Raw genomic sequence first — 18,343 nt, forward strand, 5'->3', positions numbered from 1 at the left:
GCTTAGCCCAGGCAAATAAGGTGTGGATATCTGGCTGATTGCGTATTCAGACAGGCACCTGCAGCTATTTGGCACAGTGCTTTCTGGTTTGGAAGTAGGCACTCTGCACATACTTTACCTTCACTGTGCTGTGCTTTTGCCCCAAGCACTGTTGTCTCCAGTTCTCATCTTGCAAAATAGCTCGTTATCATGGAACGGTGCTGGTTGGGGCTCTCCTTGCCAGTTAGAGAAGCACTGTAGTATTGGAGGTGCTGCCCTTCAGCTGAGAAGTAGCACCTGACTATTGTATTCTTATGTTGCTGAGCTTCCCCTGAGATGTCCCAAAGGAGGACAGATGACAGTCAAGTTTCACCCCAGAGTACAACCGTCAGCTCTGCAGCTTCTTCCTTTCTTTTGGTCTGTGTTTTCTACCCCAAATGGGATGCACCGTGGTGGATGCTTGGGAGAGGCAGAGGGGATGGGTGTAGCTGATACAGTATTGGTGCACGTGCTTGGGATCACATTGCAGGGAGAGGCTGTGTGGGCTGTGCCCACAGGCCTTTCCCCATCACGTGGTACCAATTGCGTGTGCTGACGCATCCCCGCACAGCTGCGTCCAGTCCTGCCACGTGTCCCCCACCCTCTGTCAGTGTGCATCAGTCTGGCCCCAGGAGGACCACAGATCCCAGGTGATCAGCAGAGGGGTCTGTGAGGTTGCTGGGTTACCTCCTCAGGCCTGGCATACAGATTCTCCTGCTGTGTGTTTGGTCCCGTTTCAAACAACTCTAACACTGCTCATCAAGGGAGTGCCTACAGTGTAATAGATATTGCTGCTAGAGATCTTCCTTCTCCCTACTATTTGTTCAAAATTATCCTGGAAGCATGGAGTGTTATGCTGAGACTGCCTGCAAGGATGCCATTTATCTTGATGGCGGGGTGCTGTGCTCGTCTATTCCCTGAAAACCAGGCTGACACTTGCTCCCTGTAAGCCACCAAAGAGCATGCAAATGATATGCTAGCAGCTTCAGTCATCACTGATGGAGAATGGCAGGGACTGGAAGCAAAATGCTCAGTGTTTGTCACCAGTCCTGTCCCTGTCTGCTGTCCCAGTGTCCATCTTCAAAAACCTCCCCGTACAAACTAATGAAAAAGGGATGCCAGGCTATTCTTGCCTGATTGTTATTACTGAGGGTCCCTGTTTCTTTAGATATGGCTTGATATCTGCATGCTCTGAACTACAGCGGCATTGCTAGAGGAAGGGAGGGTGGCTGGGCTTGCTAGTTACGTATTTATGGAGACCTTTGAGGAACCTCTTAGCCAGTACAGACATAGAATTGCTTTCACTGAGAAGGCTCGTTTGCATTTACAAAAAGAAATCAGCACATGCCATGCTGCTTGGAGAGGGTGAAGACCCCCACCCAAGGCAAAGAGCCTGCAGGCTGGGGAATCTACTCTTTTCTACACCAGAGGAGAGGTGCCTGACCTCTTTGTGGACTATGAGATGTGATGCCCAGCCCTGAGAGGGTGGTAGGACTCTGCTGTTAGTCTACGGGAGCCACTGCACCTCATCTTTTCCATCGTCCTGGTGGGCAAACTAGCAACTGAAGGTAGAGTCTCGCAGGCTAGATCCAGCGCTCGTCACCAACCAATTGCTCCAGCAGGTTACGGTAGGATCACCTGTTGGAGAGGAACTCAACGTCCCCAATACATTCATCTGCTCTCTGAGTGCCATTGTCTGCCTTGGCAGCTTAATGAGGAGGTGATGCGTCCTGCTAGAGAGCAGCATGGCATAGTCACACCAGTGCGGTGTTTGTACGTGGTTTACTAGGGTAAAAGACCATGCTTGGCAATGTTTTGCCCTCCTATGCGCAGCTTCAGCTTGTAAACCAGTCATTTGAAAAGATGCCAGGCAGTCTCCTGTTCTCTTCAGATACTAGATACTGTGGAGGTGTAGAGAGCATCCCTGGTACTGCCCCCAGCTCCTTTCTGATCCTATCCACGTGGACACACACGCACGCACGCAGCTGTAAAAGAGGTGGTTTCTCATCTTTCGTAACGTCATTAAGTTTTGTCAACATTTGCTGTAAATAATACTGGAGATCTTTGTGCCCAAAAGCATGATAATTAGGCTCGGCTCACTTAAGCGTCTTCTGGGAAGAGTAACTCTTCCTCTAATTTCTTTTTCAGATCTATGTCATTGACAGTGCAGATAGGAAGAGGTTTGAAGAAACGGGTCAGGTGAGTTACTTATGCCCAGCTTCCTTTGAAGTAACTCAGTGCTTCTGAGTGCCCCTTGCTCACAAAAGTTAGGAAGATGAATTTTTTGTTTATGAGGGAAATTTACATTTCAAGAGAGACTTGCCTTTCAACATCAATGCAGATTATTTTGTTAGATGTGAAACAAGGAAAATAGGTAGCCTAATTCCGTTTAAATAGAACGGTTTTCATTAAATTTATACAAGAATAGCAAATGGATCCCAATACTGAACGCAAAAACTTCTCTAAGTCCTTTAAACCTTGCCAAACCAAGACCCTGGGGAACCCTGTTTTCTTATTTACAAAGTTGAAATGGAAATCATATTGACTTGATTGTCTTTTGGATGTAATTGAAAAAAAACTAAGAACTTTGTAACTAGGCCAGAAAATAAGATTTCCGTTTTGCAAAGTTTTGATGTTCTGTAACATTTTGTGTTTTAGGATGAAACAAAACCAGGATTTTCGAACTTTCATTTATAAAATTCAGAAAGTGACAGTGTTCCAGAATAGCCAGCAACCAATTTGCCTGCCAGAAATGGGAGGCTTATTTTAAAGCCCTCTGTTCTGCCTGATTTGAAGGAGACACTTGATCTTCCACCTCTCAAGGATCATGGACACACCCTGACAGTAGAACTGTTGGTTGTTCTAGGGGTGGGAGAAACCTTTCCCTTGTTGGACCTATTTAATTTTATATCAGTAATCAAATATTCATTGGGCAAAAGAGAGGGAGAGGAAGCAGAAGTTTAGAGCACTTGCCCGAGTTAGGTGGAGTCAGCCTGGACCCCTCATATCTCTGCAAACGCTTTTAGTTTCAATAAATCAGCTGTGTCTGATGAAAGACCTATTTTGTTGAAACGTTTCCAGCCAACTCTGTTTATAACTCCATTTTCTTGTCCTGTTTTTCATCCAAACATTGCTTTTAGGGGGATGGAGTCAGATTTCCGCTGCAGTTTAGCGTCTCCCTGACTGCATTCATTTAATCCAAAGGTTTCTAACCAGTGGACGAAAGATATTAGGATAGTATCTGAGAGCATGAGACCTCCCCAGTTAAATAAAGAACCCATGATGATAGTCTCATGTATTCATCTAGCTGCAATGCCAGTGGTCCCTACAGGTTCAAGTTCTGCTGAGTTTGTCGTATGTTCACATAGGGAAGTGACTTGAGACTGTGGGCTTGTTTCACATGTGGCTGTTGCACAACCCTAGACATGAAGTATTTCAAGCGTCGTTGATCCACTGCAGATTCAGATTTGAGCTATAAAAGAATCTCTTTGAGTCTCCCAATTTTGAATGAACAAACTGATTTCTCAAGATGCCACCCAATGTGTGCTGTGCATACAGAGCCAAAATCCAGCTAGTAAAGCTGATCTAGCTTGTCTTCAGCTAGCCAATGCCTTCAAAAGCACTTTCTTTAGAGAGGGAGACTTCCATTTCTGTGTGGGAAAAAAAAAAGTCCTCTCCCACTCACATTGCAGTGTATAAAACTTGGGAAAAAAACCCTGAAACTCATCATTAGCAAAGATATCAGGGCTGGTGTCAGCGGCTGCTCAGGTACAAATGCCAGTCAGGCAATAACTTAAGACAGATTCCTCATACTGCCAATTTACATGTTTTTTGCTGTTTCATCAGTTTTGGTCTCCTGGGAGCAGGGACTGGTAAAACACAGAGTTGTAGCCTTTAAGGCAACTGCTAATTTCAGACCAAGATGAAGATTTTTGTGACCTGTAATTGGAAGAAATAGCTTTTGAACCTTGGGCAGAGATGATTGTATACATTTTTGCTCTCTTATAATAAGATCTAGGTTTCACTGGAACACACTATTCCAGCATTTGCCCTAAATATATTTCTAATTAGAGACAACCACTGGTGGTTGAAGGTTTTCTTCCCTTCTCTCTCTGTCTTCCCCCCACTCCCTTGTAAATGATATAGGAGCTGGCTGAGCTTTTGGATGAAGAAAAGCTTAGTGGAGTCCCTGTGCTCGTATTCGCTAACAAGCAGGATTTGCTGACGGCTGCCCCTGCTTCAGAGATTGCCGAGGGACTGAACCTACACACAATCCGGGACAGAGTCTGGCAGATCCAGTCTTGTTCAGCTCTTTCAGGAGAGGGAGTACAGGTGAGTCTGGAGAAGGCTTGCTGTGCCAGCAGGCCATCGCTAAGAGGCTGCTGATCTGCAGAGTGAGGCTGGACCGGCTGCCTTGCAAAGGAGGGTCAGCACAGCCAAACCCTTGCAGCGCAGAACACGGGGGACACGTGTCTGGTCACCTGTGCAAAGGGAGTGGGGAGCCCTTGGGATCTGTCCATCCTTGGGAAAGGGGAGAGTGATCACTTCCCCAGTAAGACCCTTTGACTGGGCCAAATGAAGACATTGATTTATTTTAAAGAAACTGCTGTCAGGTTAATAATTTTCACAAAACAAATAATCTTTTACTATTAACCCCTTTGACTGTTACAAGTGTGCACTTTAGAAATCCGATTTACCTTCACTGCTAATGTCATTTTGCTGAATCCAGGCGCCAGAGAGAAACCGATCAATTTTTCTGATCCAAAGAAACATAAGAGTTGCACACATGGCAAAAACCACTTCTAATGGTGGCATGTGGGGCCGCAAAAACCCACTGAGAGGGTTGAGCTGTGTTCCTGTGCTGAACTGTAATAGCTGTGTCTCCGGCCCCTGTGCTGTGGCCGGTTCCTGCAGCATAGTAGCTCTTTGTAATGTAAATGGGACCTGGGTTTGTTTATTTCACTCTTAGGCTTTCCTGAATTAATGAAATATTTGCAGTGCTCACAGTGAGTGGTCAGGAGTGCTCCCTTCACTGATATTTAAAGAAACAGAATGCTGAAGACATTTATCTTCATTGCAGATTCAGTAAAACCTTATTTGTAGATGCTACAGAGCTGTTCAAGATAGACAGATCTCAAGCTGAGTATGAAGAGTTGCGGAAGCAATACCTGCATTACTGAGTGGGCAGTAAAATGGCAGGAAATTCAGTGTTGACAAGTGCAAAATAATACACATTGAGGAAAAACAACCCTAACTATACACGTACAACGATGGACTCAAAATTAGCTGCCATAGCTCAGAAGCAGTTCATTGGGAACAGCAGCTTAGTGCTCATCAGAGGCCAGAGAGGAAAATCAAATGCTTGAGAATCATCAGAAAGCAAACAAGAAACATTACAAAAAAACATTTCTTTTGTGGCAGGCCCATACCTTGAACATAACATTCATTTCTATCTCTGGCCCATATATAAAGATTTTAATAGTAGTAGAATCAAGAGTCCAACAAAAAATTAGATTGAAGGGTCTTCAGGAGATCTTTAGACCAACATCATGTTTAAAGCAGGGGTGACTATGAGGTCTAAAGGAGGTTGCTGAGGGCGCTATCTGATCAAATTATAAATATCTCCAGGCATGGAGATTCTACAGCCTCTCTGAGTAACCTCTTCTAGCGCTTAACTACCTTCACTAGAAAAAAGAGCCAATATATCTGCTCAGAATTAGGAGAGATTTGAGAATTCTCTGTCCAGAATGATCAGCAGCACAGTGTGGCACCTGTGCCTGGGGATGATAAATAGCTTAGGACTTGCAGCTTGGACAAGAGAGGACAGAGAGTGGGAACGTCTTCAGGATTTATAAAATAAGCTATAAAAATGTCAGATAGGCTATCTGCTATTTTTCGAATTGCTAGAGGAAGTGTTCCTAATGAAATAATCAGACAGCAGGTTAAAAGAAATAAAAAGAACTGCTTCTTTGCGAGTTGCATAATTAAATTGTGATTCTCATTGGCACAGGATGTTGTGGAGACCAAGGGTATGAATCGGCTCAGGAAAGTACTAAGTGACTTTCTGAAGGAGAGATCTGCAGGCAATAACCGACCGCTAAGATTTAGAGGCAGCTTTTGCATGAGGAACAGCTTGGGCGTTGGACTGGGAGGGAAGGACAGAGCAAGAGAGATCTTGTTCCTACATGTTCTTTCCCTTGGCATGCAGAAAAGGGATGCTGGCCTGGGTGAACCATTGGTTCGACCCAGTACAGCACTTCTTCTGATTTAAAATTGTTACCCTGATCTTTAGACCTAAATGTAGTAGATGGTATCCTCCAAAGGGCCTTTAATTAGTTAGCTAAGATACAAATTCATCTACATTGCAGCCAATCTTGTGAAAGGCTTCTACTCTAATCTTTATTTTGAAGTGGTGGTGGTAGAGGGAAGTGTCTTCCCCAATGGCACCGTATATTCAAGCCCAAAGAAATGTGATGAAGAAAGTGAGGCTGCAGTTCAGAGGGCTGCAGACAGGCACAGGTTACCTTTTCCCTCCTCCCATTTATGGAAGTCCCAGTTAGCTCTCCTGCTGCAAAGGGGCAGTAAAATGGCAGATAAAATTCAGGGACGCGTGTTGGATGTAGAAGAACTACATGACAGAAAGTGGCACTTTCTGTTCATAAGCTTTGAATAATGCCGCCTTCTCAAGCTGATCTGTGGGCTCTGTGGAGTGGCCTCAACCCTTCATTGATAGCACCTTCTACTGTGCCTTCTCTTTGAAGTACAGTGCATCCCTATACATTCGAAAGAGTAAAATCTGCAGCCCAACACCCTCTACAAGGGAAATGAAATCTGCTTCTGAATCCACTTCCACAAAACAGCAGACATGAGCTAAATAAAAGTATTTGCAGGCCTATATATTTTGTTCATCGTGCTTATCTAGACAAATTAATTTAGATGCAAGCCAGATAATGTCTCGCTTTGTTGACCGCAGTCTCATTGCCCTAAATACTGCAGCTCGTTTCATAAATTATTATTGCAGGAAGGTCAGAGAAGTCGCAAACTCTCTACAGCTTATAGAAAAAGAGCCCCTCCATTTCTCTTCTGCCATAACTCCAGCCCTGTCAAATCAGACAGTAAGAATGCCAAGCTCTCCCTTTCCTTGGAAATTTATAGAATTAAGTGGTTTGGGAGATGGCTTTTAAACGAAAGGGTTTTGGTTGCTGCTGGAGCAGCCCAGGAAGAAACAGCATCTTCAGTCCTGGGACTCTAAGTAGAGGTCAATATGCTCAAAATTTAGGAGACTCAAAGAAAAGCCTTTTTAAAGAGTGATATTAAGAAAGATAGTTTTGAGGATCGTTATACACAGTATCTCTACCAGTGGCTCAGAAAGGGAGCTTTCTGCATGGTTAAATCTCAAGTCACTGCTCTAAGGACTTCTTTGAGAAATGACAATGAGTGACAGCAAAATAAATGAAGACGTGGAAGCATCAGGTATTCAGAATGAAAGCAGAGGAGCAAGCACGCTAACCGTCACTGCTGATGGAATATATTAGCCAGAGTAAAATTGGAGACATCGCTAACAGATTTTGCAAGGAAGAGTGGTGGCATATCTAGTACTGAGCACATGCAGGAACAGAGTTCATAGGAGAAGACTTTTGTGATAGCTTGAAGGAAAAGCAGTGAGCTAAGATAAATAATACCAATACGTGAAGGAGAAATAGTTTGAAGGTCGTATAATTAGTTTAGCTGCTAGCACCATGGTCTATAGAATTGGGTAGTTAAGACTGGGGATTTCAAGGTTAATGAGATTAGATTATGGTTAATAGAATGATATAAATTTAGAGATTTTAACTATTACTTGAAATGGGTTATTTAATAAAAGTGTTAATTAAGCAGGGAATCCATGTTGTCATCTTGTCTTTTAAAATTATCCATTGGAGACTCTGGAAAAGAGGCCCAGCCATGTCATGGGCGGGCTCAGAAGAGAGGTGACTGGGTTAATAGGAAACCCCATGAAGTGTCCTCTGGAAGCCAGCTGGTAGCCCCTTATGCCAGCTGAAGACTTCATTACCTCCTGCCTGTAACCCTGGGCAGCACTTGTCTTGTTAATCAGACAGACGTCATCGTGCCATTGAGGGAGAAGTGTCGTCCCTCATGCTTAAAGGCCTCTTCAGGCAAAATGTCTGCTTGGGTCTGGATTTTATCTTTTATTTCTAGTTAGGAAAGCAGGAGAGCCTTTTTGGCCTACCACAGCCATTTGGGCCCTGCCTTTGGAGCAGAGCCCTGCACCAGTTTACACGAAGACCCTTGCACATGGTACAGCAAGCAAGGGAGGTGATTGCCCAAGTCAACAGAGAAACATAAGGGAACTGTTGCCTCGCATCGGCTCTCTGGTGCCACGCAGGCTCTCCTGGGGTTGTATTTTGTGGCCAGATCTCCAATTGTAATCCTTGTAATCCTTGATGGGCAAAAACAATGTACCAAAAGCTATGCCTGGCCAGGCAGGATGAGGTGAAAGAAGGCAGCACTCTTCTGCTTTGCCGCCTGCCCTCTCGCTGGAGGTGTTATTTAGGGACCGGGCTGATGTATTAAACATAACTCAGGGCTTTGGATCAGTCTGTGCTCTGCAGCTTGTTTCTTGTTTGAAGCAAGTGTCTGCGATCAAGGCAGCAGGAGCTGAGCCTGCCCTGAGGAACGGTCCCCCAGAACGATGCTGCAGTGTATTGTGTCCAGAGTCTCCCAAGCATAATGGCCCCCTGGAGACCATTAAAAGCCAGTGGAACTGAGAGTAGCTACTAAGCTTCTCTAATTTAATGCCAGTGCTGGTCTGGCCCAAAGGACTGCAGGAAGGACTGAGCCGCCTTCTCCTCCCTGGATGTTTCAGCCCAGTTGAGAATGGGGCCCAAGACCTAAGTTTTGCTGATGCTGCGATTCAGCACTTTTGTAAGGGCAAGATTCTGAACAGGAACACCCTGGCATTGCTGTATCCTCAGAACTAGGTTTTGTCTTAAAGATAGACTAGGGCAGGCTGGATGGGGATCTTCCATATCCTGATAAGGTTCTGGGGCTACTTGTAAATGTGATTTAAAGCCAATTTGATGACTGCAGCTCTCCTGGGGCAGGCAGAGCTGGTGTTTGTGGAGAAATAGCGCCCATGTTTCCAGATTACAGGGCAAAGTCTTGTGATATTTAAGCAGGGTAAGGAGGGAGCCTGCAGCACTGCATCAGGGATACAGGGTCTCAGAGGACAAAAGAAAAGCTTGCACCCAGGCAAAAAACAATGGATAATGTTCTTGCGGGAGCCTGTAAAAGCCAGCCTGTAGGATGACTGTAGGTGCGGAGAATTGACAGATAATGCAGGCGCAGTCCTGGCTGTGCAGAGGGAGAGGAAAGTGACAGTTAAAATAACGCATACCAAAAATGCTAGAAATGGAGAATTTTGCACTTGCCTGACCCAATTTGTTATGGCAGACAGAGGATTACATGAAAGGATTAAGCTTTGCTGTCCTTAAGGTCACATTAGGGGTCACAAGGTTGTGGCCTTGTCTGATCCTTGGCTTGCATGGGAGCAGAATTCGGGAGGCTTTTTATGGGGTGGAAAGGACTTGTTCACTGTGTTTGAAGTCACATTACTTCACTGCCTTAGCTGCAAAGCTGATAATGCAGAGAATAAGCAAGCAGTGGACTAACCTCAAGCAGGACTTTTTATTTCTCCCAGGGAAGGCGCTACCAGTCCTTTCCCTAAGGGCGCTGGAGTACAACTCCCTTGACACAATAGCAGATGGGACTGCAGCAAGGCAGGGTTGTGCCGAGCAGCATTTTTCTGCAAGAAGCATTATCCTCTTCCCTGGAGTTCTCTCTCTTTTCTTTGGTAAAGTTTAATAGCTGCTTGTTAAGGAGCTAAGAGAGGCAAAGCTGAAAGATCTGAAATCTTTTCCTAAGTTTTTGCAGGGTTGACTTGAGGCTGGAATACTAATACTGTATCGGTCTCCATCCTCAGAGTACCTGCCAATGTCTCCGTGTCTCAACAAAGCAGTGCAAGGACATCTATCAAAATCTAGATGTTACTGTAGGGATTGTACTTTCTGCACAAAGCCATCTTTTAAGCATGCAGATATAGGGACAGTGTGTAGGGACAAAGGATGACAACACTTGACTCCTTATGGACTTCACTCTTTCAAGCACCATTTCCTCCTTCCTGTGTGCTTTCCCCACAGCAGCTCTTTGTGTTTGTAGCATTTTCCCTGGATTTCTTTATCTTATCAGCCCTCTGTCTTGCTTCAAACCTTAGGCAGAAAAACTGCAAATGTACTTTTTAGTTTCTTTTGCTTTCCATTGCATTTGCTATTCTGCAGAGCATTTGAGGACACTGCAGAACATATGCTCCCCCCAAAAAAGTTGTACCAGAAGCTATAGATGTCACTGCCGTGTGACTGAAGATGAGGAGGGTGTCTCTCACATACCTCTTTGATACAACACATGTGGAGCTGAGCATGTTCATTTTCCCTTTATCACTGCTAGGGAGGGAGGTATTTACAATTAAATATGATTTTTCCTGTCAGTTAGCTCATGACAGAAGAGAGTTTTTTAAATCTATTCCTGCTTTAAAAGTTCAGTGACCTACTTATGTATTTCAAGCCTGTTAGGAGTTCACCTTTCCTCTTGCATTTTGCTATGTCATTCTTTTGCCCTCGTTATATGCTTGATGCAGCCAGGCTTCCAGCCATGGTAAATCCCTTCATAAACTCCGCTTTATGACCCTCGCTGCACTGGTGCTGAAACAGTCTGTCTTTCCCCTTCCAGAGCTCCCCAATGGCAGCAGGCAGAGTTTTAATCACTGTGAATTCAGGTTGTGGTCAGATTAGGTAAAAGATAGGATGCTTGTTTGTTGTTTTGCAGTGATGTATTGTTTCTGGGATTACTGTGCTGAATAGCAGAGGGTGTCAGCTGATATTTATTACTTTAAGCTGTCTCAGCTGTTCTGGTTCAGCAAATAAACCTACATTCAAAATGAATGAGGAGCTCTGCTTGCCTTGTATGCCATGATGTGTGCAAATGTGATTATTGCTTCCGAGGCAGGGGAAGCTAAAATCATTGAGAGCATTTTTATTTATTTATTTATTTAGACTCTTTGCAGGCAATCATGCAGATTTCTAGGGCAGACAATCAAGCCAAAACTTGACACCTCTCTTCCTAGCCCCATTGTTAAAGCCCTGGCATTCCTCACGCTGGGAATAGCTTGCTCCCTCTCTCTCTAAAGTGATAAGCTTTAAACCACTGCTATTGATTGCTTAAGGCATTACATGTTTTACACCTAGGTTATCAGTGTTATTGAAAGGGGAAGACACAAGGCTACTGGGCCTTAAAGTGAATCTACCTCTCGTCTTTTCCCATTTGCTCTGAGGATTTTAGACAATTTGTTTTACACTGTTCTCTGCTGTGGAGATAAATAAATAAAACTGGAGACATCAGCCCTCCCCAAGGTTAGAGTTAGAAGTGTTATTAGCGTAGGGCCTCGTGTGCACCCCAGCGCAAGCTGGGCTCACTTATTCTTTATTTAACTCAGCAACAAGGGCTGATTTCAAAAGTTGCTGCTCCCCTTCAGATAAGAAGTGTCACATAGCACTGCTATCAAGGTGAATTGGTATTTTCAAGTGAGAACCTCTCTGCTTCTGATTAAGCCCTGAGGGCTCTCTCTCTTCTCTCTTAACTCTTTAGCTCCCCTCTGACATGGCCACCACCTTTGTGGATGAGGGGCATCGTGGGGGCGAGGCTGTGGGTCTCAGCTCACCTCAAAGACCTTCCACGCTGCTTTGGGGCAGTTGAGTTGTTGGCAGGCTTTCGGCAGTCTGGGGACAAGGGCATAGGAAGTCAGCAATACTGCTACCATGGGGCTAGCAGCAATGCTGGCCCCAAGGCCCTGATCTTTTTGAGGGTCTGACTATCATTTTAGTGATCAAAAAATGACAACTCAACTTAACACAGTGAAATCTGCCACCTCAGAACTCTAATGACATTTTCCACGTTCCCAAGCACAAAGATGTGCTGCTCCCCTCTCATCCCCAAATCGCTGCCTATCCGCTTTCTGTCCAGAGCCTCCCTCTCAGCAGATACTTTGTAGGCAGGGTAAAGGTAGTGGATTTGATGGGACAGAGCTATGAGGAGACAGTGCATCTTGTGCTCTGTTATGCATGTTTCCTAACAGATGAGTGGCAGGGCCAGATAAAGTGCTGCTTTGCCCTTCTACAGTGCATCCCATCCTGGGATCTCAGCAATAAACTAATAAATTGGGTATTCACAGCAGAAGTGTTACCATCCTGCTCGCAGTGGTCAGAAGAGTCCTGCACATGTTTTTATGGAGATACCCTCAAGAGCCTATCGGCCTTTTAAAACGTGACCACATCGCTTCTCAGTGAACCCCCGTGGAACCTTTCAGGGGCCAGTTTCTGTGAGGAACAGGGAGCAGAGTCCAGATCCAGTTATTGCAGTGGCTTTCCTGGGTCTGGATTTCAAGGCTTGCAGCTGAGCAGAGAATTAAGTCATATTCTTAACAGGGAGCTGACTGTATAACAAACAGCCCCCTAAAATCCACAGTCTGGAAGATAAGACGACTTGCCTGAGGTTACACAAATCATCTCTAGCCGGACCTGGAACTGAGCCTTCATCTGCCACTGACCTACCTTGACTGCAAAGTGATCCTTCCTCGAAGGACCAACACATAGTGACGTGATGAGACAATGATACTTTTTATGGTCAGATGAAAGATTTAATAATCTCTGTGTGACAACATCTACTGAGCAGTGAAGCACTTGTTTTTTTACCCTCAGCGCAGAGGGCAGGCAGGGGGCTGGATGAGGAGGCAGTACACCATGCTTGCAGAATGGTGGTGGGGTGAGACTGGGGGATTCTTTTTCTCTTCCCTTGACTAACATTACCTTTCTCTGTCTGAAGGACGGCATGAACTGGGTGTGCAAAAATGTCAATGCTAAGAAGAAATAAAGCATTCTGAGCTGCATGGAAATGGAGGAGCGGTGGGAGCAGAATTCTAGCCTGAAAACACTAATTTGCTGCTTTCTGACCAAATGTTTTTCCATCTGTGCACAGCTACAGCTGTTAAAAGAGAAAAAAAAAGAGAGAAAAAAAGGGAACAACATCGGTTAAAACCTACACTGCTGGATTTGGAACTTGACCTGCTCTTTTTAGTATCGTTTTTTATCCCAATAAAGGAATTATGTATTTCCTCCCTACGCATAAAATAGTATTAAATGTCTGATTAGCAAGCACGTCTTTAAGCAGAAGCAAGACTGTGATTCAGTGTGGAACAGAGGGAGTGGTGAGTTACTGTAGTTGCTTAGATTCAGAGGACCTGCCCTATACGTGCAGGTTTGCGGTTGCTGAGGACATGCTCAGGTGTCAGTCACAGCTTCCCCTCAGTGACAGAAAAAATGCGGTTGTGTTACCAGTTGTGTGTAGTTTCTTAAAATAAAGCTGCTAAGGAGTCATTTGTGTAACGAGGATAGAAGACTTTCACATATTCCTATAGCCATAAAAGAGGAGTTTGCTCATAACGAGGTACTGTTGCATTGCGACACCACTGTAGAAGGGAGAGAAGGGTTATATGTGTATAGTTGAAGCTCTTTACAGTTGGAATAATGCAGGATGAGCATGCCTTGGGCTTTTCTCGCAGTTGAAGGAGAATTTAGCCCAGCATTTCACCTTGAGCCAGCAAAAACGTGGTTCCCATGTTCAGTAAGTTCCATATGTGAGATTAGTCTTGATGTTGAATAATCCCTGTTGATTTTCCCTTGATGTTAAGGCAACTCTGCAGCAAAATGCAATTAAGTCCATGATTACTTTCTAGAATGAGATACCAGGTCCCAGGTTTCCTTTTTGAAATGTGCAAAATATATCTCCAACCCTCTTTCCTCGCAGGCCTTGCCTAGCGCTTGGGAGGATGCAGGGGACTGCCCATGGCGGGTTGCCTGCCCAGGGCCTGAGGTACCCCAGCCCAGTGGTGGCTGCAGATTGTCCTGGTGAAGGGTGAGGATCCTAATGAACAGCAGATGAGGGATGCTCTTTAAAACCAGGATTCATTCTTCCCAAAATTGGCTTTCCCCTGAAAGGATGCAGTTGCTGAAATAGCAAAGAGAATGTGTTTTCCACCTCCTTGTTCCTGATTCAAATCTAGCCCCAGCTGACAGTGAGCGGGAGTCATTAGCACGCCAAAGCAGCCACGTCCTGCATGAAGCAAGCTTGGTGACTCCCGGGCCAGTTTCTAATGCACAGATGGTAAAATAATCCCACTGCCCTGCTTGCCAGCTTTGTTTGCTGCCTGCCTGCGAAAGGCCAGGGAATGACTAGGGACTGCACTACCCTTTCCACCTCTTGGAGACGGACCGGTGGGCAGTATGGGGAAAGCTGCGTGTACTAAAGCATGTGGCTTTACCACGCGTCAGCGAGTTGACTCATGGACCCAGGCAGACGGCTGACACCCCTGGAGCTCCCAGCTCTTTGCTCCTCCCTTCCCCTGGACGTCTCCACCTCACGGCAGAAACATCTGCACTGTGCGCAAAGCAGCCCCTGGCCGCCTACGTGCTACAGCCCAGCAGATTAAAATCATCTGGCGCCGATTCCAGATCCCCCCATACATCAGGATGTACAGTAGCGGTTCGGGGGTTGATCTGCGTGTAGTTCAGCTGTCTGCTGTGGCTGGGGGCAGAGGGACAGCTGGGACAGCAACTGCGTTAGCAATCCAACTTTAATCTGCCTGTGTCCGTGAGTCAGCACCCTCTGAGTGCATCTGCCTCCAACACGGAGGCAGGACATGCATACCGGAGTAGCACAGCCGTGCTTTATAAGCCAGATGACTACGAAAGAAGGAAAGGCAGGCTCAAGTGAGCTGTTAAGCAATCGCTAATGACACAGAGTGACACAGCTCCTGCTTTGCATGGATTGAGAAAGCAGTCATAAGATGAGATGCTCATTTAAACATAGCTCGTTCTGTAACTCCCAACTGCAGTGGCTTATCAGGAACCCCAGGAATCCGAGCACTGCAAGTTCCTGGGTCAGCCCAAGGAGGAGAAATGCATACCAGCTTCACCTTTTTCTTGCAATTAATGCATTTGCCTGGTGCAAGCACTGTAATGAGTTGCAGCCCTTTCTCGGAGACACACTTCATGCTGGCTGTATGGCAGAGCTTTGTGACAGATACTCCTGTGCTTTGGATTTGCCCACACTGCATGCCAGGTGCAGAATGAAATGCTTGGGTACCACTCCTCTGGCCCAGGCAGGGCAGAGCACAGTCCCCTCGGGGAGGGCTTGGGTGCTGATCCTTCTCTCTTGCAAAGAAATTGAGTAGCTGCTTCCCTGCTCCCTACTTTTTTACCAGTGTCAAACTTACCCTGTGACACCCAACCTGTGTCACAGTCAGCTTTATAGATATAAAAAGTATGCAGTAGGGCAATTTAGGGTTTTTTTAGGCTCACATTGGTTAAACTTCAAAATGTGTGTGGAATAAATATATAGTATTTTTCCTGTCGCTCTAGTTTGGAAGGAAAATTTGCCTTACTGAACTCAGGATGTGTTTGCTGGCTCATTCGTTATGTTTGCATGTAGCTTCACATATTGGCTGCGTGCACCTGGACCAGCCAGAGCTTCACCTGTAATCCAGTAGATTAATTTGGTTTACCTGTGCCAGGTAGTGAGAGAGGAAGACCATGAGAGAGAGGGTTCAAATGAATATGACTTAAGTAAATCATGCTGCAGTGATGTCTGTAAATGCTCTGTGTATTGCAAACTTCTCTCTGTACGTTGACCTAGTGAAAATGTGAAAGGATTTGAGGTTCTGTTCACTTGCCACTCCTTATCTCAACACATTTACATCCGCTATAGCCTCCGCAGGGCTCAGCTCTCTTCCCTCAGCAGCATCTGGCTAAATACCACCTGTAAAACTGGCTGGGGCCAGCCTAAACACCGTTCAGCAACACCACAGCCGCTTGAGCCCTGTTTGGTTTATGGTAACTGCATACGCGATGCTTTGTCCTTCCAACTCTGCCTGCTTTGCCCTCTTTTAAGTGAGATTCAGGAGAAGCAAACTGTCTCATTGGTATGGGTGGAGCTCTGCCACATGTCGCATCAATTCATAGATTTTTAGAACAAGAAAGGACTGTTACATTCCTCTCTCCTGACCTCGTGTGTAACACAGCCCATTAAATGCCACCCCGGCGGCACGCTGGCTTGTGGTTGAAATAGAGCACGTTGGGTAGGAAGCCTCACAGCCTTGATTTAAAGGCTTGAGGTGAGAGATCCGCCCTAAGTTTGTTGCAGGGGTTAATTCCCCTCCTGCAGGGGATTTGTCTTGCTTCACTTTCACATCGTTAAATCTGGTTTTACCTTTGAGATAGATGAGAGGAATGCATCTCCTGCCCCTTGGTGTTCTTGGGAGGGGAGAGATGATGGAGAAGTGACATTCTCCATTGGAGACCATGGGTCCAAGCCCCTGCTCCAACTGCAAACGCTGGACCTGGGGACTTGTGTCCTCCTCCAGCGACAGCCACATCCCTCCGTTGCAGCTGTGATGAAGACGGTCTGTCCCTGCCCCCCAAGAACACTTGCCAAAGCTTCATGCAACCTCCTTCTCCTCCTCCCCCACGTTGCTTCTTGCACACTAACGACTTCTTCCTCTGTCAAAAATATAACTGATGACCGGACTTTTAAAATTAAGTGTACTGGGATGAGACCAGGCCACTCAGACTGGCCCCTGCCCCACAGGGTTTGCTCTTCTGCAGAAGCAAAAGGTGGCGCCTATTGCATTCCCTCGGCCGGCCAGGTCCACACAAGCTCTTTCTTTTATGTTCCCTTTTTTAATTTCACTGAAAAGGGGTGTTTGCAATATCTGGTCACGTCGTTACTCAGTGTATAATTTAGAGGGTTTTGTCAAAAGAAAAGAAATAAATTGAAATTTAGTAGAAAGAACTAAAGTGTTTGGGGTGATCCTTTCTCTTCACCAGGCTCGTTCGCCCAACGGCCAGCCGAGGGCTGCCTCTTCCCAAGAGCCACCAGTTGGCCTGCAAAGCTGCTCTTCCAGTCCTCCCCGCTGTCTCCCCACCAGAGATTGTTGCCAGTAGTAAAAGCGGTCAAAACTGTTGGAAGAATCTTTTTCCCTTTGGATTTTCACTTGTCCAAAACTGTCAGAAAAGCCAGCCAGCGAGAAAGGCAAACTTCGGGAGGATCTTCTTGTTTCAAAAATCATTTTGTAGGTTAAAATAAGGTTTGTCGTGAAACGCATCCTCCCCGACCTGGCAGGAAAAGGGAAGAGGAAAAAGAAAAGCAGGGAATTATATGGGTTTGGTTCAGCAAAGCAGGCTTTGGAGGGGGCTTTGAGGGGGAAGCACATTCTAGGGTTGTTTCTTTCCAACTAATTTGACTCATTGCTGTTCCTGCAACACTGGGATGAGCCAAAAAGCAAGAAACTGTTAGAGCTCTTTAAAGCGTCAGCTCCGTCCCTGCGTGGCCAGGATGCCTGGAAGGCTGTCAGAGCCGCTGGAAAAAAACATTATAGACGGTCACACTTAATTTCTTTTCTCTTATTTTTTAAGGCACACTTTATACTGAGTCCTGATATTTTTTCAGCAAAGTAGGAAATACTTTTTCATCGTGTTTGCCTAATGGATTGGATGTGAAAAATATTTCTCTGGCAAGCGAACACCCGGAGAGTTGTTTGACTTGTCACGACGTTATGTATCGGCCCCTGCGGCCCCCGCCCCTGAAGCCGCCGCGCTTTCCCTCTCCTGTTGCTGTTTACGGTGGGACACACTGTAATTTATGGCGAGGCTGCATGTGACCTTGCATGCGTCTGCTTGAGCGAACCGCCGCTCCCTTTCCCGCACAAGCTCTGCTTTACATTCACATGATGAATTTAGTGCTCCCAAAAGGACAAGAAACCGGGTGGATTGGGTGCAGGGAGGGGAAAAAGAGAAAAAAATAATAATCCACAGCCTGAAGGAGAAATAAACACTGAGATTTTTGTTTCTCTTTGACCAGTATTTCCCTGTTGTTTACAGCCTTGCAACCTCCCCCCACCCCAACCCCCTGATGATTGTTTGTATCAGAGCAGAGAAATCATCTGGGGATGCGGGGCTGGAGATTTCAGCCTTCACCTTCTTGCCGCGTGGGCATCCCCAGCTGTGCTGCTCTACAGGGCCCACGTTGGCAAGGGGCAGCCAGACCGATGGCCGGGCGGTGCTCTGGCCACGCTGCCCACCCACCCCAGCTCGGCACCCAACCCTTTTAATTTCATCTTCTTTTGTTTTGTTTTGTTTAAGTGGAAACGAGCTCATGCTGC

General features: G+C 45.9%; 1 protein-coding gene across 3 annotated transcripts in view; it reads left to right on the forward strand.

The window, feature by feature from the left end:
- ARL3 (ADP ribosylation factor like GTPase 3) overlaps window positions 1–18,343 on the forward strand; it is a 36,514-nt gene that overhangs the window by 12,982 nt on the left and 5,189 nt on the right. For 2 of the 3 annotated variants that reach the window (XM_054070813.1, XM_054070814.1), the window contains exons 4-5: window positions 2,167–2,217; window positions 4,165–4,350. In XM_054070813.1, coding sequence (XP_053926788.1) covers window positions 2,167–2,217; window positions 4,165–4,350 — 237 coding nt within the window. Of the gene's footprint in view, window positions 1–2,166; window positions 2,218–4,164; window positions 4,351–12,951; window positions 16,873–18,343 lie in introns of those variants that run through there. The other variant, XM_054070816.1, reaches the window with a different exon arrangement.

The sequence above is a fragment of the Cuculus canorus genome, chromosome 7 (genome assembly GCF_017976375.1).
Source record: "Cuculus canorus isolate bCucCan1 chromosome 7, bCucCan1.pri, whole genome shotgun sequence".
In the NCBI taxonomy this organism is placed as follows: Eukaryota; Metazoa; Chordata; class Aves; order Cuculiformes; family Cuculidae; genus Cuculus; species Cuculus canorus.